Below are 22,042 nucleotides of genomic sequence, written 5' to 3' on the forward strand. Positions count from 1 at the left end.
AGAATATTAATAACATGCACACAGACACGCATTTTTTAAAAATCCATTTCCCCACTTTTCCTCCAGCATTTGTAGCATTCAAACCATCCGATCCTCCAGTACTTACGGGTCATCTCATTCTGGATAGGAAAGAACATTTCCGAGGCAAAAATATTTTTTTTGCACATAGTGATGCGTTAACCTGCACATGACTGCAGTCTAACTTGAAGGTGTTGATTAAAATGTATCATAATGGAATACATGTGGCTCATGGTTAATATCTTCATTTCTAGAAATTTTTTTGAGGGGTGGGGGGGCTGAAACGGATTAATGGCAGTTCTATTGGATGTGAACATGTGACTTGGGTGTTTTGCGAGACGAGTTACTGTGTTAAATGATGACGTCAAGTAAATCCATTAAATCATGCACACGTTTGACAAAATAATACCAAACGGTACAAACATACTTTATTGTACAATTAATTTATTGGCAAAAAAAAAACAGTCAGACCACCAAAATAACTTAAAAAAAAGATGAAAATGGAGCAACAGTTATTTTTGCTTTCTCTCAGCAAGCACCAAAATTTTATAACAAGAGAACGAAAAAAAGTGGTCAAAGATTCCATTTGAATACTTAACTAATATTAAATAGTCTTACTTCCAGTCTCTTCTTTTTTTCTTTTTTTTTTGGGGGGGGGCGGAAATGATATTAACAAAACATTTTTGTTCAGTTGCCATGGGTTTGTACAGTGACTATGTTTACATCTATATTCATGTACATGAAACATTTCTTCAAAGAGGATGGTATAATACACTCCCAGGGCAAACTGAATGACTGTCTGCAGTGTCGTTTTGCATCACCATATATTCAATACAAAACAAAATTATCTAATTCTTGTAGCTTCAAGTTTTATTTCCAAAAAAATAAAATTAAATAATATATCTATATATAAAAGAGTTTTTCCTTGATTTTTTTTCTTCCTTTTTCTTATAAAGTAAGTCTCAAGATATATTGCCACCTGGTTCCCCCACCCACCCACGAATGAAAAATAGTGATCACGTGACTGTTGTGTCTTTGTAAAAAGCTAAATAACCACTTTTGAAATCTTTTAGGTCACACGACGAGAAACCGAACCCCCCCGCCGCCGTCGCATCGACTTGGCGGTTTTCACATCCAGTTTGTGGGATTGTTCATGTGTGACTAAACGTTTGCTTCACTTCAAACGATACACAGGGGGCGAGAAAACAAACAAAAAAAAAAAGGCGCATTGGTGCATGTGGCCGCTTAACACCTTATACCAAGCCTTGAAGGAAAGACAAATCTCAATACTGTACAGCAGCTCGGGAGGACTTGTGTGTTGTTTTTATCCACACAACAAATAACCAATCTAAGGGCGTGGGGGTAAATGTTTTGAACTATATACAGTTTTTTTTTCCATCTTTCATTTGCATGACAAAATACAGTATCTAAATTCACCATTTCTCAACTTTGTACACTACTAACAATGAATTTAAACTTTGTGGCTGGGAGCAATTAGTGAGGAGGGAGATGGAGGAGCCCGACAGGCGTTTCGCAAACCTCTGCAGCATCCAAATAAAAATACAGAAAAAAAATATACAAATTAATCTCAGCTCAGAGGCCAGGATGGAAAATATATGTACACCAATTTTAAATCAATTACAACCCAAACGCTAAACAAAAGTTGGCCTCATCAGCTCTTTGGGAGGTGGGGGCGGGGTTTCAGATGTACAATAGTAAAACTATTAAACCCCCTCCCTAAACATGTCACTGTGGTGGGATGTAAAAACGATGGAAGAGCTGCAATGCAAAACGTGTTGAGGCCTGTTTTAAGATCCGCTGACCAAAAAAACAAACAAACAAAAAAAAAACCCAACAAAGTAGAAATCCAGAAACAAAATAAACTGTTGTTGTCATCCCTCTCCAAAATAGATACAATCATGACTGGGTATTTGAGGAAAACTATTCTTTCCAGGGGGGGAAAAAAAAAAGTACAGCTTGTCAACTCACTTAAATTTTTCACCACATTTAAAATCTTAAAGATATTCATTAAAAAGGCGCAAAAAAACAAAAAAAACATTGTCCCCAAAAATATTGTGTAATAGACTACGGAAGAAATATCTTCAACCTGAAATGTTGCCCTTCCACCATTTTGTACACAGCTGGCAAAAATAGATATATATTAACAGCAATAACTTACCATTGTTTTTAATTTATTCATTTATTGACTTCTAGGATTTTCTGCGGCGGATCTCCCATAGGAAGCTTCAGTTCATTTTCATACGTCACAAAAATATTTAAATAAAAAAATGAAAACTTGTAAAATCCTTAGTTGGACTACCCTCTCCTGTGGTGGCAGTTTGTCATGAAGACACACAAATGTGCTACATGAGGTCCAAACTGTTGTGGTTCATGTTCGCTGCCAGTTCCTGGTTGTTGTTGTTATTAGTATTATTATTATTAGCTGGGGCCAACATGTCCGACTGTCCCCCTTGGTTGGCGTGCATGGCTGCCATGCCACTCAGCTGAGAAATGATGGAGTTCTGGTCCGAGCTGAACTGTCCGGGATCTACGGGACCGCCTGGCGGCGGCTGTTGCTGCAACGGTTGAGGTGGGGCCATATTGGGGTGATGTTGGCCAATGTGGGCGGGGTGGGGCGAGCTGCTCTGGGTCTGCGGGGAAATGCGGTGCGGCGACGGCTGCGGCTGCGATGACGACGACGAGGGCTGCATGCGCGGGGACGGGCTGGAGTGGGGGGGCTGCGACTGCGGCCGCGGCGACGGCTGTGGCGACCTCACCTGATTGCCCAGCGCGCCCGCCGGACCCAGGCCGCCTTGGCCTTGGAGGTGAGGGTGCGGGGACTGGGCCATCTGCTGCTGGGGGCTCATGGGACTGCTGTGCTGCGCTGGGGAGCCCCCACCCAGGTGCTGTTGCTGGAGGAGCCTCTGGTGGATGTTCTGGTGAATCAGAGCTTGGGAAGTCTGGGGCAGCGGGGGGCCGCCTGGCTGTTGCTGCCCGGGTACGCTTTGTCCCGGCTGGAGGGGGTTGCCCCCCGACCCACCGCTACCTGGACCTCCGTCTTGCCCTTGAGGCCCTCCCATGGAATTCTGTTGCTGTTGTTGGTGCATCTGCATTTGGTGCAGCCTTTGCTGGAGAGCGGCGGCCACTTGAGAAGCGTTGCTCGGGTAGCCTTGCTGCCCCGGACCGCCCTGTGGACCTCCTTGCTGCTGCTGCCCCGGACCCCTCACGCTGCCCCCAGGTTGGGATTGGGAAGACTGGGGCATTCCTGGCTGCCCTTGGCCAGGCTGCATGAAGCCCTGCTGTCCTTGTTGGAACTGTCCGTGGTTCACCATCTGCTGCTGCTGCTGTTGTTGTTGTTGTTGTTGTTGTTGTTGTTGTTGTTGTTGTTGTTGTTGTTGTTGTTGTTGTTGTTGTTGTTGTTGTTGTTGTTGTTGTTGTTGTTGTTGTTGTTGTTGTTGTTGTTGTTGTTGTTGTTGTTGTTGTTGTTGTTGTTGTTGTTGTTGTTGTTGTTGTTGTTGCTGCTGCTGCTGCTGCTGCTGCCTCCTTAACAACAGTTCTCTGAAATGAGGAGTCATGCCGGACATACTGTTTTGTTGGCCTGCTTGCATTGCTCCCTGCTGCTGCTGCTGCAGGGCTGCCATTTGCTGTTGTTGTAGGTTGCCAGGCAACATTGGACGCTGTTGCTGATGAAGTTGCTGAAGCTGAGCCATGGTGGGCACATTTGCTGCTGCACCGCCCCCCTGGGCCATGTTCATTCCCGGTTGACCCGCTTGGTTCACATTCATCTGCTGGCCGTCCATGCCGGCCAACTGATTGGGCCCGGGCCCTCCGACTCCTACGCCAGGGAGCCCGCCAGCAGTCCCTTGGAATCTCACGCCCCCAGAGCCTTGCGGAGGCCCCCCTTGCCCGCCCTGATATCTGGCCGCTCTCTGCCTGATGAATGCCGCCATGAGCGTGGGGTTGGAGCGGAGGATGTTGAGGACTTGTTGCTGCTGGAGGGGCGAACTCGGGGAGCGCAGCGTTCTCAGGAGTTCCTGTAGCGCGCCTTGCGGCAGGCTTCCCGGCCCCACTGCCCCCGCCGCACCTCCCGACATCACCTGCATCAGCCCGCGGTTTCCCGGCTGGGTTTGTTGCTGGTTGAGTTGCTGCTGCTGTTGCTGGGCGACCGCCGACTGCTGCTGGGCCGTCATGTGACCCATCATGGCGGACCTTTGCTGCGGGTTCAGCGCCGGTCCGCCGGGCCCCCACTGCTGGTTGGCTTGCTGAAGTTGCCCGCCGCCTCCGGGCTGGAGGTGCTGCTGGACTTGAGGGGGCAACTGAGACTGGGGGCCGCCTTGCTGCATACCAGCCAGCATCCCCTGCTGTTGGGGGTCTAACATAGTTCTGCCTACGATTCCTTGAGCCTGGGGGGGAATCCCCTGAGCTCCCATGTGAGGCATGCCCATCTGGGCCGGGTTGTTTTGGTGATGAGGATGTTGGGGCATCATCCCCCCTTGTCCTAAACTTCGGATCTGAGCCTGGGCCTGAGCCATCTGTCTCTGGGTCTCTGCTAGCCGTTGAATTTTTAGGGCCGTCTCGACCGCTGCCAAAGGGGGTCCTTGCTGCTGACCTTGAACGGGCATGGATCCTTGAAGCTGGTTGGCTGTTTGTTGTTGCTGAGGTGGGGTGGCAGGACCGAGTCCAGGTTTCCCCAGCGACTGGTGGAGAGGAGAAGCTCCCGGTGCTCTGGGATTGTATGGCGGCAAAGCGCCGGCGTGCTGCTGCTGCAGTTGCTGTACATTGGGGGGCTGCTGTTGCTGCAGCGGCGGCACCATCTGCTGCTGGGGGGAGTTCATTACCCCCCCTCCGCCTCCCGTGCCCATCAACTGAAACTGATGGTGCAGGTGATGCTGAGGAGGAATGGCGCCACTCTGCTGCTGGACCTGCTGTTGCTGTGCGGCAGCAGCCCCGATTCCCGGCTGCTGAGGAAGCGCCAGCATGTTTCCCGGGGTGGGCGTCTGCGGCGTGGGAGGCTGCGTGCCGACAGAAGTGGGCGTCCCGGGACCGGTCGCGCCGTTGTTGGCTCCCGGAGAGGGCAGGCCGTTGCCCCCCGGAGCGCCTCCTGGAGCCGGCTTGCCAACTCTCTGCATGCTGGCCATCCGCCTCCTCAGCATCTGGGCCTGCTGGAGCCTGTGCTGCAGCTGCTGCTGACAGAGCTTGTGCTTGATGTTCAGGCAGAACGGCACCGGGCACTTGTTCTCCTGACAGTGCTTGGCGTGGTAGCAACACAAGGCGATAAGCTGCTTGCAGATGGGGCAGCCGCCGTTGGTTTTTCTCTTGCAGCCTTTAGTGTGTTGGACGACGCGCTTCATCTTCTGGCAGGACGGCAGAGAGCAGTTGGCGTTGCGACACTGGCACGCGTGGACCAGCGACTGAATGCAGCGCTGGATACTGAGGCGACGCGAGTCTCCCGGGCTCTGAGTGGTGGCGCCCGTCTGGTTGCTGCTCTCGTCGTCCAAACCGAGGCCTAACTTCTCCATTTTGTGCTCGTGGCCCTTAGTGTTGTAGCACGTGATGCAAAGGTCGTAGTCCTGCGAGGGATGACATGATGGACGAGTCATTATTTAAAAACAAATCCACACGGTTATAAGACCTCAACGGAGAGAGAACCATACATGCTGTACATAACTTCCAAAATGTTCAGGATATTGGCACTAGAATATGAACAGGTGAGGTTAATTTTACCCTCTCTAAAATTCAATGTTTCAGTACTTTTAGCACAACTTGCTGTTCGATCCATCAACATTTCCTAGGATGTCCACCTCTATGCCTCTCAGTGACTCTTCCCGTCTCAAAATCATGACCGACTGCAAATTCAAATCAGTCATTTCTGTCATTTTAAATGAAAATATTCTACTGCTTCCTCGTCAAAACGTACTTTTAATAAACTGTCCCACAAGACCAAGACTTTTCCGTAGCTCACCTCGCACACGGTACAGTGGAAGCGAGTCTCCACGTGGTGCTTGCACAGATTGCACGTGTAGACGAAGCGGTCTTGGCTTTGGTTATGCAACTCCACCAACATGCACATGGAGCTCCACATAGACCGCCTGAGTGAGCTGAACTCCAGGTGTTTGTCCCGGGCCAACGTCAGGAAAGCGTCGCGCCCGTCCATGAGGTCGCAGGCCATCAGCGGATCGGGGTCGACGATGGGGGGCAGCGCATTGGCCATTGGGCCCGCGATCAGCCGGATCACAAAGAATACCTGCAGCGAAGCAAGACACCGTTCCCAACGTGAGAAACAAGTTCAAATGAATGAGGAGTGAGCATTCGTCTTTCTTGTACCTCTTTGTGTTTTTCCATGGTGGCATAGAGCTTCTGTGAAAGGTCATTGGACACATTGGGCATCCCCGGCTTCTTCTTATTGGCTCGGCTCAGGCTGCTCTTGTTCTTACTCGTCTTCTTATTGTTCTTCTTCTTGGCATTTTTACTGTCACCTTTATTGTCCTGCGCGCAGAAGAAAAAAAAAGGGGGACAGGGGATGTCAATGTCACTTAACAGAAGCTCACCCGCTTCCTACCCTCAATGACTTACATCAATACTCTCATTCGAAGTGCTGTTCTCCTCCCTCTTGCGTTCTTCCTCCTCCTGCTCCAGCTCTTTAATGCTCTCTTCCAGCACATTGGGCCAAAAGTCGCCTTCAAAGTAAGGCAACTCGTTGGCGCTGGTCAAACGATCCTCTGTCGCCTGCTTGAAGATATCCTACAAGAGAGGAATCCAAGATAGCGTGTTGTCATTCCTGGGAGAAGTGGAAAGATGGTGGCTTCCATCCACAGCAATCGGTGAAATTGTCAACGCCAAACCACAAATATTTAGAAGGGTTCCTTGTGCCATGCTTTAGCAGGCCAAAGAAAGACTAGAATGTGACTGTCTACCTTGTAGTCGTGCACTATTCGCTCAGCTACCGCTTTATCCAACATCTTCTTATACCACTCTTGGAGGCGTTTTGGCTTTGGGATCTTCTGATCAGCAGGGTGGCAGTGGAAGATGTAGTCATCCCCTTCACTGGGCGGACAGGCCCAGATGTGCCCAGTTGTGTAGCTGGGGAGGATCCAAAAAAAAAAAAAAAGTGAGCACAAATGCTGATGGGCAGAATTTGGACTCTATCACAGCGACTTGATTTCTGGAGGAGAAAAAAAAAAAGCTCACCCCAACTTCTTGGCGTATTCCAAGTAGCCAATGAGAATTTCATGGTAAACGGCCGTTCGCAGACTTCGCGGCCGAAAAAAATGCACGCTGTCCAGGTACGAGATGTAAACTCGCCTGAAGGGATTATAAGAGAGCAGTCAACAATTTAGTTTAATTTAATGAAGCCCCAAGTTTCAACCCCTGCAGCTTTTTTGCAGATGTTCCGGGAGCTCCGCATTGTTGCCTTTTCTTCGATTGGAACTCACCCCAAAAAGTGTGAAACGTGCATACCTCTGATTAGGCTGCGGGCAGTCTGAGCCGTACTCTTGAACGTGCATTCCAAAAAAGCAGACATCCGCGCCGTCAATGTCTTCAAATGCAAAAAGGGCTTTTGTCCTGTACGGGAAAGACTCCGACATCTCTCCGCTATCCACAAATCTGAAAAGACAATCACGAAAACCCGGCTATTTGAAAACACAATAGCAAAGAAGAAGTCGAATGACGTTTAGAGATAAAAACTTGAACATGTTGCCGCCCTGTTGCTGACGTACCTGGACTTCATGCCAGGTTTCACTTCCACAACTTTGTCCGAAACATGCACCATCCGGATGAAGACCTCACCGGCCTCTGGGTGACTCTGACGTTTCAAAAAGTCGTTCACCCTCGTCTCCAGGAAACACCCCAACTTCGTCTGAGGCAACCCTGAGAGAGAAGAAAACCAGGGACGTTTTTTTTTTTTTTTTAATTCCACTAACAAAAAATAACACAGACCAAGTTACTTACTTTTAGCAGAATACTTGTTCTCCCTCCTTGTCTTATTCGACTTCTTGAGGCAGCCATCACATACAAAACTGAGGCAAAATTAAAAAAAACAAAATGGAGCTTCAGTCAATTTTCCATGTGATGACAAGAAAAGAAAAAAAAAATAAAACAAAAGCCCCTTACCCCGATGGCCAGATTGTTTCATTGTGCAAGACACAAATCTGGTGCATTTTGCGTCCACAGTCCAAACATTCAACAAGCCTTAAATCAAGAAAAATGAAGATCCACATGACATGCCATTTTGTCAAACTCAGGTGTGAAAATCTGTTGGCTGTGAGCTGCTAAACTTACAGTTCAGGGTCCAGTGTGTCATTCTTTTTCTTCTCAAACTGCTCTTTGTTGATGGATCTGAAAGATATTTCACGACGTGGGCGAGCGAACACTGCAGTGGCAAAATAAATTCAAACGTTCTATCGATATGCAATGTCCACCCATCTAAATGTATAGACAGCTGTTGCTTTCTTCCACGAATAAGCGCAACTGAGAGGGACGGCAACTGTCGTCAACTCAATTTTTCTGATGAAAACTTGATCTTGACATTTGAGGTTAACGGCCCTTTAAAAATACATTCAGCGTCCTCATATTTGTGACCCAAGGCGACAATACTTACGTTTGCGGCTGAGTGGGGTCATCACCCAGGGACACGGTCTCTCCCTGGATCTCGTTGAAACACTTCTCGCAGAAGTGGTACCTGTCAGCAATAAGCCCAAATTTTGGTGAATTGCGCTTCTTTTCGAACTTCTCTATTCGCCGCGACGATAAGAACTTCCTTCCTCTGTACCTGTTCTGGTAGCTGAAGTAAGCAGCGTCTCGGGGAATGGTGCACAGCTGCTTTCCGTAGCAGCACAGTGTCTGAGGGGAGAACTCCAGCTGATGGGCCGAAGCAAAGAAACAAGCAACGACAATTTTATTTCGATGGTTAAAAAAAAAAAAAAAATTGCAAACAAAAATACAAATGATTAGTTTGGGAACATATGATGCAGTCCTGGGCCAACTGATGGACAATAACATCCTGCCGGTTAATAGATGAAGTGAGGAATGATTTATGTTAAAAGAACAAATGTTTTCATTGTTAGAGGTTCACCCTTGTCGCAAACAAGCACCATTCGGTTCTTTTATTTGTCAGCAAAACCAAATATAGACAAGTCTAATGAGAAATACGATACAGCAGTGCCGTGCGCGAGTCCAATTTTAGCTCCAAACCCACGGCTTCCAATTTCAAGAATGAGTGAAGGGCTTGCTACAAGCATTCGAAAACAAAAGAAAAATGACAATCTACATACACGATGAAAAGGGCTTTACCATACTAGTGCGTCTTCATTTCATTTCTTGCCAGATCTCACCTTTCGTCCACAACAGTAGCCAAGTCTCTGCATGACTGGGTCAATCTCCTGCTCGAAGACCTCCGCCAGTTTCGAGCAGCACTTGTAAACTCGAGAGGTTTTGCGATTGTACAGCCACGCATTGTTGAACATCAACCAGATGTCATCCACATACTGCCAGGGATCCTGATACTGACCTATTAGCAAAACGCAAAGCGGAGTTCACGGAGAAGCCCGACAGGAGCATTCAGGAATAGATTCTCGGTAAATTGCACCCATTACAAGTTTCCCAAGATAAAAAAAAAAAAAAAGAAAAAGAAAATGCTGTCACATGGAGGAGGAATACTGACCCGTGTCTAGCTTCCGCTTGATCGTGGACAAATCCATGGGGTTCTTAACAATATCAAAATAGTCCTGTAAAGACATGACGAACATGTATTACATCACATGAAATTGGGAGAAAAATCGAAAGAGCGCGGAAAGGGTTATAGGAACGGATAGTCACCAAAAAAACAAAAACAAAAAAACAAAACAAAATGACTCTAAGTGGCGTGCTTACGTACGGGTATGCACAGCAGCTGTGGATCAACGGGCATCCTGAAGGGCAGCGACTCCGGTTCCTGCCTATAGAGGGACTCCAGTGTTGGCATCAGGGCCTGGCGAAGCTCTTCTGGCTTGAAAACTTTAAAAATGGACACACTTTGGTTAGGATACAAAAAAAAAAAAAAAACAAGCTCATTCGTTCACAGAGTTTTCCATACTCTTCTTTTTTGCCGGTGCCTGTGATACAGCTGCGTCGGACGATTGTTCTTCTTTCAACTCCTTTTTCACCTCTGGTTTCTTGTCTTCAGTTTTTACAACCGACATTGGCGGGGCGGCCGAAGTATCCATTGGAACTACCTTGCCTCCTTCTGCGGAACACTCCTCCTTTTTCACCTCGATCTTCACAGGGCTCTCCTCCATTTTGACATTGCCGAGCTTGCCCCCCTTGGAGCCGCCGCCGGAGTCGCTCTCCTCGGCGTCGTCCTGCTGCTTGACTTCTGACTTATGGTCTGGGATGGCGGCCGTGGTGTCCGACTGTACCTGCTGGGAGGAATTATCCAGGCTGCTGACAGAGGCTGGGGTCATAGCCTGACTGTCCGCTTGGAATGAACCCTTTTGGGATAACTGCAGGAGAGGAAAAACAAAAGGACAGTTAAGGGCTGTTTCTCATTTACAAATAATAATGCTCAAAGAGGCATTTTGAGGACAATACAAAGTTCCATTTGTTGTTATATAACTTAAAAAAAAGGGGGGGAAAAGGACAACATTAGATTCATGCCGAGGAAAGTGGAAAGACTATTTCGATGAAATGTGTTTCACCACCAACATTGAAATAGTCTAAAAAGTTGGAAATAGGGATAAAGTAGAACTCGTCACGTGGACATAAAAGTCTAACTCCAACCTAATAAACCCCATAAAAAAACATTTTAGGGATTTAGTGGCGGACGTGCAAATGGTTGTAAACTGTTGAAACAACACTGACCGGAGTGCGCGGCAGCTGAGCGCCATGTGGTGTTGCGCTTGAGCCAAGTCCAGGGTGAGATGGCGTCGTGGAGCCAGCCCCAATGTGCGGCTGCTGGAGGGGCTTGTTGGAGCCGGGACCCTGACCAAGCTGGTTCTGCTGGGGGGGTTGAGGTGGTGCCAACTGCGGTGCATTAGGGGTGTGCGGCTGTGGGGTCTGGGAGCCGGCGAGTCGGGGGGGTGTCTGGTGAGGTGTCGGTGAGCGGCTGTGAGCTGGGGAGGGCGAGCTGCCACGCATGGCTCCTAAATGGGGGATGGAGTTGGGTTGCTGGTTTGCATTCGGAGTCATCGAGGAGGTGGGGGCTCCAACCGTCACGTTGGGGCCTCCGCCACAGACACTCTGAGGACCCATGGGCCCCACCGTGGAGACTCCGCTGGAACCGCTTGCGGAAGCCGGTTGTGCTAAAGGACTCGCAACTGGGAGAGAGGGAGGAGTGCCCATCTGCGTCTGAGGATAGAACAGAATGACAGTTCAGGATAGGAATGAAAATAAACCATATTCGGCATTTATTGACATTGACTTCCTGGCTGACATAAAACATGCACTTCACGACTCTTAGTGTAATTTTTTTTTTTTTTTTTTTTTTACAAATTTTTGTAAATTCTGATTCCAATTTTATAATTTTAATAATTCCACTCTGCTGATAGAAAAAGGCATTTTCTCAGTCTCTCAATGTCGCACGAGGCAAATTGGTTAACGAGCTTGATCGTGCAGCAGTCCAAGCCTCTCGAAGCCCGTTGGTAATCGCAGATTTTTTTGACACTGCTCCACTGGCAAACTTTAATCCACCCTGGCATAATAAATCAACGACACACACACACTACCCGAGGTACAATGGAGCACAGGCACTCACACTTGACCTTACTTGTGCCATGCCTCCCTGGGGTCCGGGATGCGCCATCCCAGGAGGAGTTGTTCCGACCACAGGTCCTGAGCCAGGAAACTGCCCCTGGGACAGATATTGGTTCTGGAGCTGGTTGACGTTAGGCTGACCCATCCTAGGTCCAACGATCCCCATCTAGAGATACAGAAATTATTGGAGAATTTTTTTAATCAAGTGGGTGTGGCAAGTCAAGGGAACCTAAATTGTGTGAAGAAGAGTGTTATTACTCATGCTACGGGTAATGTCACAAGAGATGCATTTTGATTTGTCTGTGGAGTAGATCGATAAATAGCAGTCATTGGCCACTGTGCAAAATAATGACATATTGACGAATATTCCTATTCACAACGATTTGACAAAAAAGAGCCAATTAACAGGAAAGAATGATCCATAAATAAATGCAGACACAGAGTGAGCTCAGGTAATACAAGTAAAGTTCACTTTTTACCGACCTGATTGCCAGATGCTCCCAAGGGGAGAGGAGGAGTGGACCTCTGGCCCATTGACTGCATCCCCATCTGATTGAATTGATTCATGCCTGACAAAACACGCCGACTGTTAGATCAACACCAACCACTTCAATTGTAAACCACAATTTACATCTGGAATAAACGTGCAGTGTTTCTTTGGTTTGCTTGTTATTTTGCTGCAACAACAGTGAGACAATCTCTTGTCGACATGCATCATGATCTGGCGCCATACTTGGCTTTTAATTCAAAGAATGTGGGCTGGTTCTTAATGATTGCATACCTGGGCTTTGCATCCTGTTGACCATTTGATTGGGTCCAGTGGGTCGTACCATAGATGGGTCAGGGAGGGGACCGTCTGGAAAACAGTACGATATGTACATGATAAGAGGGTGCAGCTATCCCCTTACAAGCTATTTATTAATTAACTATTCCCACTTTTTTTTTTGTAAGATTCTCAGGTGACACACAGAAATCTTTCGCATACGCCCCCCACCCCATTTCAAGTCCGTGCACGCGTCGTATTGCACTCACTCGGAGGAAGTCCAGCAGGAGACTGACCCATGCTGGCAGGCCCAAGACCAAGACCTTGCTTCTGGAGACGGGTCCTCCTCTTCTCTTCCAGCTCTTTTTGGATTTTATAGATCTTCTCGGCGAGTAAGTGATAATACTCAGCCTAGCCAAAAAGACAAGTCAAAGAAAACAACATTAGAATACCAGTCCTGGTAACAGATGTGAAACAACATCCTGTGGCAACTTACTCTATTGTTGGCTGACTCATACATGTCTCCTTCAACTTTTCTGGCATAAGCCACCAAGTTCTCCATCCGGCGGTCTTTTAAAGCTGCGGGATCTGGAGTAGGAAAGATGGCCTGAACGCTGCGGGTGAAGGGAAAAAAATAATTTTACAATTTAACGGAACAAAATAAGAACGAATAAAACTGTTTGTCGATAAGAAAGACATGAGTGAAATGACACAAGCAGCATTGGAGACCAATGACATAATGATGATCCCCTGAAGATATCAGACGCAGGCGCATCGTCACATTTTTCTCTCCCCCTTCCTGGTTCTGTACCATGACGCCGCTTCATCTACATAATTAATATTTTTTTCCAAACCACTGAAATGTAAATGAAAAGTAGTGGACCGGTGAACAGTCACTTGGCAATCACAACTCAATACATTTATGTGCACAGTTTGATCTTCCTACCTATAAATTTTAAGAGAACTGCAAAGTCCAATCTTGTGACTTTTCAAGTTGAATAGTTTCACTCCAGTCACCGTGCATTTAGAAGTCATTTCAGGTTGCGGTCAAAGGGGGAGGGTGGGGGGGGGGGGCAAACATCTTTGTCAGTACTTACAGCTTGTGTACCAAGTGGTTTCGCAGGTCCTGCGTGATGTCCTCATGCCAGCTTTTTCTCATTCCTGTGGTAGAGGGAGGACCTGCTGTGGGCATGGAGCCCACCCCACTGCCATCATTCATCAAACTGAGGAACCCAAAAAAAAGGGAAGGCATCTTTCAAACGTCAATCTTGAAAAGACATTTGCCGCAAACCAATTCGGAGGTGCAGATATATAGAGTTCAAGGCTATGCTCAGAAATTAGGACCATTCAAATGGCTTCAGGCGGATGCTTGTGCGTACCCCTGGCTATTCACATTGAGATGCATCATAGTGTCTTGCAGTAAGTTGGCTTGTTGATTCTGAGAAGGGGCACCCACGCCGCCATTAACTCCCATAGGACTTGCTCCTAGACGTTCAAAAAAAAAAATCAATTAAAAATCACTTCATATATACTGGTGTTAACCACCAATCACATTAAAAATGCACTTATGTCCCTTTCTCCTGTAAATCTCTTTTCAAGGGAGCCAACTTACCCATTGGGTTCATCGGCCTCATACCAGGCTGGCCTTGGAGGGCTTGGTTGGGCATGTTGGGCTGAGAATGCTGACCCTGGATCTGGTTTCCCTGGTAGGTGAGACCCAGTGCTGCATAGGCTCTTTCTATTGAACTCGGGTCAATCTGGCTCGGCGGATTGAGGTTCGGAGCACTTGCTTGGCTACCAGGCACTGACCCAAGGGAACTGCTCAGACCTGCAGCAGCTGCACCAAGAAGAGCTGTGACAACAGAAGAAAACAGGTGACAGTGAGACACACATTTTTTTTAAAGGCCTTTTAATACGATGCACTGTATGGTCGTGAAAATATGATAGCTTCTCTGTTGTCAAAATTACTAAAGCAAGCGTAACAATTGCGATGGCAAACTGAACATTCAATGACGGAGCCTACTGCTTCCAATGAGAGAGAGGGACAAAAAAAAAAACTTTTTTGGTCAGATACAGACACTCACACTGCGGGTTCCTCTTGTCCCCGGCATTCTTCAGTGGCAGGCAGACTGGACAGTCATGTCGAGTGCAATTCTTCCAGTGGGAGATGATTTGCCTTGACGATGCACAGTGAGCAACTGAGGAAGAAAAGAGATGAAATCAACGGCTGTTCCTGTAGGTTAGGTGTGTGTCCTCTCGAGTGTTTTTAGCCAAGAAAACGGAAGTCAAATTTGTAAAGAAACTGAAATCCTTTCAGCATTCACAACAGACACAAAGTGGCAAATGTTGCTCTGTGCACAACACAGAATGGAAAGTTCACACGAAGAAACAACCAACATGAGTGGATTCATTTCCACATTTTTTTAACATTTGACTAGAAAGTATCAGTTTTAAAGGAAACGCCAACGTGGAATAACAGTGGGTCTCGAACAGATCCACCGCACTCTAAATAAAACTCCTTTCAAGAGTTCATTACAATATAATGATGGGAAAGGATTGACAACTGGTGACTATGAAGGTAATTCATGTTGAATTCATTTGTGGTGTGTCAACTGACCCTGACAATTCTTGCCAGCTTGGCAATGAGTCATGTGATTGAGGACATTCTTCATGGTCCGGCAATGAGGCAGGTTGCACTGTCGGACCTCGCCGTTGGCCTGCTCGCGTCGCTGACATTTGTGAGCATGAAGCAGGAGAACGAGCTGCTGCTGGATCAGTTTGCGCTTCTCGGGATCAGCGGTGGGCGGCGCTCCGGCCGCGGCGGAGGCCGCCGAGACCTGGGTGCCGGGACCCACCAGACCTCCTTGAGCACCGGGAATCATGCCGGGTGCCCCTCCCACAGGTGCAACCGAGGGCCCGCTTACACTCGACTGAGACTGCGGTGAGCCCTGCAAAAAAATAAAAATAAATAAATAAATAAAAGATGTGAGCAAGGTGGCATGGTTGAGACAGGGTAAGTACATTAAGAGGTAATCGGGCGGCTGATGAATTCAGTTATGAAATAGGAGGGGACAGAGAATGAGAAAAAACAAGATCACATAACAGATCAAAGTGAAGGGTTACTGTCGAGTCACATTCAATAAAACAGTCAGTAGGGGTGAAGAAGTAAAAAGTCAATCTTAACTATTTCTTACCATGGTGGCCATTCCTTGAATGGGCTGACTTTTCTTGTCCGCATTGAACTGAGCCAGGCTGTTGGCCATGGAGCCTTTATTCTGATGTTGAGGGCCCAGTCCTGCACCCCCGAGGCCTTGATTCCCCTGCCCTGCATATGGACCGCCAAAAGAGACCCCTTGGTTGCCCATCATCGCCATCTAGAAAGACACATAGGAAAACATTACAACCGCGGACAATGACAGTGATGGAAAGGGTCCACGCAAGCTTTTGCGCACTGTAAAAAAAAAAAAAAAGTACGCATGAGAGAGCAGACTTGGCTAAGAGTCAACAGAGGTGAATTTTCACCGTGGAAATTGACAACAATGTAACCACAAATGCAATATATTGAATACAATGTGTCCCACCAGGCATCCACAAAACAATTACCGCAAATGGAACTAGCATGTATAGCTAACGTGGTTATTGGTGCTCAGAAATACAGTTGCCAACAAGTCAATGCAAATACAGTGGACAAAAAAATACCAAACTAACAACATTAATTGGTTCATAAAAAGTAACCCAGGAAGACGGTTTGGGAGCACACTTTAAGAATAATCCATTTTTAAATTCTTAAACGTTCCAGCGCTACAAAAAAAAACAAAACATATCAAATAATTTTTCCTCCGCGAGTTAAGTGAATGGAAATGCCATTCATGCATTCTAGGCCCCATAAAACACCAACAAAATGTTTTTTAACATGTTTTGTCACAGGGAAAATAAGACTAGAGTTATATGGCAGGGCTTAAACGTTCATAAAATAAAAAAATATTACAACATTCGTTCTAATATTTTGGTGTTAAACTGCTGTGTTTCATTCTCTGGTTTTAGGGTGTTTTACCGTCAACTTCAACTGGGAGTGACAAATAAAGAGCTTGAAGAAAGCACGTTTTATTTCTGATTTGGAGAACTGTGCAAGGGAGAATATATTCTTTTCATCAAAATGATGCTCTACATCAGCGGTCCCCAAACTTTTTCCTGTGAGGGCCGCATAAGCTTTCGCTTCTGTGATGGGGGGGCCGGGGTCAGTCTGGAACAGAAAAAGGGTGACCGCAAGAGTACGGAAATGTAAAAATGGATTGTTTTCCAGAAACCCACACAAAATGAAGCCGCCTCTTGACAGATGAGACTGACAGACGTTTCTTTGCGCTGAAAGAAACAAAAACATCGTTTTTCCACTTTGGGTTAAATACCCTGCATTCTATTTTTCTCTTACCGAACCTTTTCGCCATGATCCCGTTCTCTGAGAGAGGGGCCAGTTTCGGATTTTTTTTTTCTGGCGTTGCCAGATAACGGCACAGAAAGATGCACCAAATGTCACCTTATTGTATCTGTTTATGAAATAGTTGCTAATTAATAGTTAATAATGAAAACGGTTCAGAACTAAGGACCATTTTATTGCAAAAGCCCAACTTTATGATCAAAGACAAATCCACATCGATGAAAAATAAATCAAAATACTCTGTGGTATTTTCAGGGGGCCGGACCAAATGCGGAGGCGGGCCGGATCCGGCCCGCGGGCCGTAGTTTGGGGACCAATGCTCTACATTAAAAAAAAAAAAAAAAAAAAGGCTCCCACGACAGCAAAATAACGATAACAGGTAGCAAATCTCTCAACCTCCACCACTTATTCAATACAGGCAGCATGCCACTAGACCAGTTAATTGTCAAACATATCAGTAGAAGAAATTCTTAACATTTCAAACGGCAGACGAAGTACATGATTGTATATGACGGAAAGACTCAGGTTTTTAAATTAATCCAATTATGACTGTGAATAAGAGTCCTCACCTTGTTCAAAGCACCAGGTTGTTGTCCTCTGATGCCTGCCTGAACCCCGCCTCCCTGTTGCTGCAACGTTTCAGCCAACAGGTTGCTGTTGCCGCCCATCCCTTGATTTCCAAAGCCCATCCTGGGAGAGCCATTCATCACCTGGTTCCCCATCATGCCTGGTTGCGACTGTCCGTTATTTCCTTTCTGCTGTGCCGCCATCATGGCCCTGTTCATGCCACCCATCATTCCGGCGACGGCATTCTGCTGCATCATGTTCGCCTGCTGCTGGGGGGAGAGGTGTTGTTGTCCTTGCCCCATTATCTGCTGAGGTACCTGCCCAGGGCATGCCTTCATGTTTGCCATGTGTTGTCCAATGGCGGTAGGGCCTCCCGCGCTCCCCAAGGCCCCTTGGTGTCCCTGCGGGGTGGACGTAGGTCCCCCTGAACGCAACAGCTCTGACAGCTGTTTATGCTTGGCCACCGCATCCTGACCGCCGCCGATGCCTCCGGCACCTCCTCCTGGACCGAGCCCAAATCCCATCCCTCCTCCGGGGCCTCCGCTGCCTCCTCCTGGACCGAGACCACCTGGGCCTCCCCCAAGGGTGGTGTGCAACTGGTTGAGATCTCCCCCATTGACAAGGCCTGGTTCGTTAGCGCTGATGAGCTCATCTGGAAGGTCATGCTCCAAGTCAAACAGTGAGCCAAAATCTGAAACGGATCAAAAAAATTTGGATATGTGAAGGTGGCAAATCAAGGAAAATACAAAAAGCTTTCTCAGCCACATTGTAACGTGCTAACCCTTACATTTGTTGTTGTTGTTTGTGACAGTGAACATAATATAAGCACACAAAGCACATTGCTCCAGGTGAAGGCTAAGTAGTATGTGGAAACACACCACAAAATGTCTTGTGAACATGCCCCCCCCCCCGCACCAAAAACATACCTAATAAAAGCATTAACTCAGTATGTACAGCCTTTGTGTTTAACAGCAAAATGAAATGGCAGAAAGCTGAAAAAAATTATTGCACTCAAAATTTGTTAGAAATTCTGACCAAAACGGGTAGTGCTAGTCCCTTACGAGACAGAATTGCTTGAACATGAGTATGCTTTCTGGTTTTCTCATTACAGCTTATGTTACTTTGTCAGCTTCTTATATTTTACATAAATCAATCAGAGGTACGTTGGCGATATGCATGTATAGGTCCATCTGCACTACATATTTAGTGTTGATTTGAACATTCCACATTCGTGTCTTCACTGCTATTGTGTATGGACCAAAACTACATTACTGCCATTTGCATCGTGTAATTCATATTTAGTGTAGTTTTTGTACGATTGATATATCGCTTCCATTTTTTTCCGTTTCATTCTTTAAACACCAAATTGCAGTCGTTTCTGCAGTTTCAACGACAATGAAAGCTTTCTCTACTATTCTGATATACATTCCCACCAATTCACATGTCCACTTGTTGAGCATCCATTTCAGTTAGCAGAACCCTAACTTTGAAGTCATTTTGATGGTGTGCGTCCTATATTGTGCTCCCCAAAGCAATTTAACACAATGTGAGGGGAAGAAAATGCATGACATTTTCTGAAACGGTCTTAACATGACGAGAGAAGTTATTTTGTTGTCAACAAACTATTTGCCGTAATCTGAATGTACTTTAACTGTAGAATACAAAGTATGATGACTGTGTGTAATGGCTGAACCACTTGGCTACCGAAGGTTGACACGACAACCAATCCAATGTCACATTAATAGAGCAAAAAAAAAAAGAACACGAAGAGGTTGCTACAGAACTGACTTTAATGCACGTTGGGGTGTCAACGTGCCAACCTAATTTTGATGCTTTGGACATGGCGCTGTCCATACTCCATGCTCCTCAGTTTTGGCGATCAGGCCACTTTTCCAGCTGCTGCCATAATCCATCCACAAAAACACCCCAGCTATGACAATAAATCTAAGTACCAGTAAAAAAAAATAATAATAACAAACTCAGGAAAAAGGCCCATCATGTCGACAACCTCTGCTTTTCGTGAACAACTTTAACGGTTGCTAACAACCAGGGGGAACTCAGGTTTGTGATGAAGGGGAGGGAACAGATTTGTTTCAAACGCTAGCAAGATTTCGACTTCAGTAAAACAAGGCCGGCAGTAACTGGCTTGTTATCTGTGTAATAAAGTATTTCGAACGGCACCACTTGAGTGTGTATTCAACTTATGATAAAGCCCGGCGAACGAGGCAATTGGACACGGGACGGTCCAGTCTTCAGTTAGGTAGCTTAGCAAATGGCTAACGGGGTTAGCTCCGGCTGTAATGGTTGGAAGCATGCGAGCTAGCTGGGAGGGCTCCTCCATGACTGCTCCGCACGTCCGACACATACGCTACTAGCACGGCTAACGTTAGCCAGCTACGACAAAAACACAAGAGGAATCCCGCGTCTTCGCCCAATTCCAGGCGCAAGAAAACGGGCGAAAAAATCCAAAGTTAACAAATAAGACAGTCACCGGTGATATATCGAAGACGTACGTACCGTTTCCATCGCTGGCAGAAGCGGAAAGTGCCGGAGAGGAGAGTTTAGGCCTCTTGGCTGAAGGCGGGCCAGAGTCCAGAACGTTCTCGGCCATATTTTTTTCGAAATAAAAATATATAAAGTATCCACAATTGCAAACGATTTCACGCTGTCAGAAGCTGATTCCTTTCCGTTTCCAATATTGCGACTTTTCCCCCTCCTTTGGGGGGATTAAGAGGGGGAAAGTCCCGTGTAGAAATTACTCCTCTTCCCTGGGTTCGCCTCTCGATTTCAGCCTCGGCGTATAATCAACCCCCCTCCTCCCTCCCTCGTCGGATTTTTTGTTCTTTATAAATTTCTGCCAGCGGAGGAGGAGGGGGTCGGTGAAAGTAACGAGGGGAAAACGCACGCAGCGGCTTCCCCCTAAACTTGGACAGCTTCTTCGGGTGTAAATAAAGTGTCCCCGGGTCTCTCGTCCATGGCTGCATCCGTCATTTCAGCCTCCTTTCCAGCGGAGTCTGACTGGAGATAATGTCGGGTAGAGACGGCTCGTTTGCCTGCCAAGTGATGGTGGTGCCGCTGGTGGGAGCGGGTGAGGATGAGGTGTTGTCAGTTTCACAAAATAAATACAAGTAAACATGCAACAAAAGAAATTGATTTCTCTCAATGCAATGGTGGCGGGGAAAAAAAACTTTAACCCCCTTTACATTAAAAGCTGATTTTAAATAAATGCTTCGGACTTTCGAAACCTCCTTTCCTTATGATTTGTGTTAAGAACAGTTGATCTGATTTCTCGTGGACCCGTAGAATAAATACATTAAGACAGCAATTACTTTTCATTGGACCAAAGCGGCTGGGCTTCACACAAAATAGATTTCATTCTGAGATTCCCGTGCAGCTCTCTAAAATGAATTGTTCGGTTATTTTTTTTCTATTCTTATTTATGTTGATATTATTATTTTCAATTGTAATTGACTGTTTGTTTTAAAGACATTCCCTGTTATCACCAGTACCTCGTATGAAAATCTACACTGTAGGAGGTGTTGTCAGAAAAAAAATCCAGGAATGATGTCACAGAGGTATATTTCAAACCCAAACTACAACCTACAAATGTTCACCTTCTATATGGATCAGATTATCAATCAACAAAGACATTATTCTCCATTTGCTTGGTTCAGTGAGGAGGAAGAGGTGGATATTCACAACAACCTGAGCATCTGACAGTTCCTGGCAGAGAAGAACATCACTGTGCTGGAGAACGGATGGCGCGACACTGGGGCCCCCCCAGCATTTTATTTGATCATCTAAAATATATTGATAAATTATTTTCATGCATTTTGAAAATTTAATATGGGCTTTCTGAAGTGCCCACGTGGCAATATCCTTCACACAATGATGCCATTTTTTAATGCAGTGCTGCCTAAGGGTTTGAGGGTCGTGGGCATTTAATGTTCGTTTTCGATCTTGCAGCTCGTGTGGAGAGATTTTTTTCCAGATTCTCGGATTGTTTTGATCTTATAGACCATAGAAAAAATCTGTAACTTCCTTCCATCCTTAAATGTGAACCACTGAGCCTTTCTGCGATACTCTTTTTATACTCAATTATGACACTCGTCTGTTTCCAATTCATCTGTTCACCAGCAGAATGTTCCAAACAGTTTTTTGTTTGTTTGTTTTAGCATTCCTCAACAATCCCGGTCATTTGTGGCCTCTGCCCCAGCTTTTTGGGGACCTGTTGTAAAAAACAAATTTAAAATGAGAGAATACTGCATTGGCAAAAAAAAAAAAAAAAAAAAAAACTCAATTCAGGAGAATGTAGGTTGAAAAGGATTTGCAAATCATTGTATAGTCTTTTTAATTACATTTTACACAACATTCCAACTTCATTGAAATTGGTAATTTGAGATTAATTCAAAAAGACACAATCTATTCTTTTTAAAATCAATTTTCATGTCCTCAAGGTGCCCTACCATGGTAGACAACTAGTCTGCACGTCCGCCTCACAGTGCAGAGGTCATGGGTTCAATCCCGGCTGC

General features: G+C 46.2%; 1 protein-coding gene across 5 annotated transcripts; it reads right to left on the bottom strand.

Moving 5' to 3' along the window:
* Positions 1-432: 432 nt before the first annotated feature.
* Positions 433-20,617, bottom strand: ep300a (EP300 lysine acetyltransferase a). Of its 5 annotated transcripts, none has more exons than XM_019864904.1 (32): positions 20,028-20,616; positions 17,513-18,201; positions 15,703-15,882; positions 15,126-15,456; positions 14,593-14,706; positions 14,121-14,360; positions 13,888-13,993; positions 13,606-13,731; positions 13,005-13,122; positions 12,778-12,919; positions 12,527-12,601; positions 12,229-12,314; positions 11,759-11,911; positions 10,855-11,340; positions 10,091-10,496; positions 9,893-10,011; positions 9,680-9,743; positions 9,351-9,526; positions 8,789-8,877; positions 8,618-8,698; positions 8,299-8,355; positions 8,131-8,208; positions 7,969-8,036; positions 7,737-7,887; positions 7,477-7,623; positions 7,207-7,320; positions 6,933-7,098; positions 6,592-6,759; positions 6,343-6,504; positions 5,981-6,262; positions 3,637-5,588; positions 433-3,558 (listed from the first exon to the last, which is right to left on the bottom strand). In XM_019864904.1, exons 1-32 carry the CDS (start codon positions 20,119-20,121, stop codon positions 2,382-2,384), a joined length of 8,397 nt encoding a protein of 2,798 aa, XP_019720463.1. In that variant the 5' UTR covers positions 20,122-20,616; the 3' UTR covers positions 433-2,381. The 5 variants fall into 5 exon arrangements, with proteins under 5 accessions (XP_019720463.1, XP_019720456.1, XP_019720438.1 ...); XM_019864897.1 differs by having other exon boundaries at positions 14,587-14,706; XM_019864879.1 differs by having other exon boundaries at positions 8,618-8,877; positions 20,028-20,617.
* Positions 20,618-22,042: the final 1,425 nt, after the last annotated feature.

This window comes from Hippocampus comes, unplaced genomic scaffold (assembly GCF_001891065.2).
Source record: "Hippocampus comes isolate QL1 unplaced genomic scaffold, H_comes_QL1_v1.1 scaffold74, whole genome shotgun sequence".
NCBI classification, from domain to species: domain Eukaryota; kingdom Metazoa; phylum Chordata; class Actinopteri; order Syngnathiformes; family Syngnathidae; genus Hippocampus; species Hippocampus comes.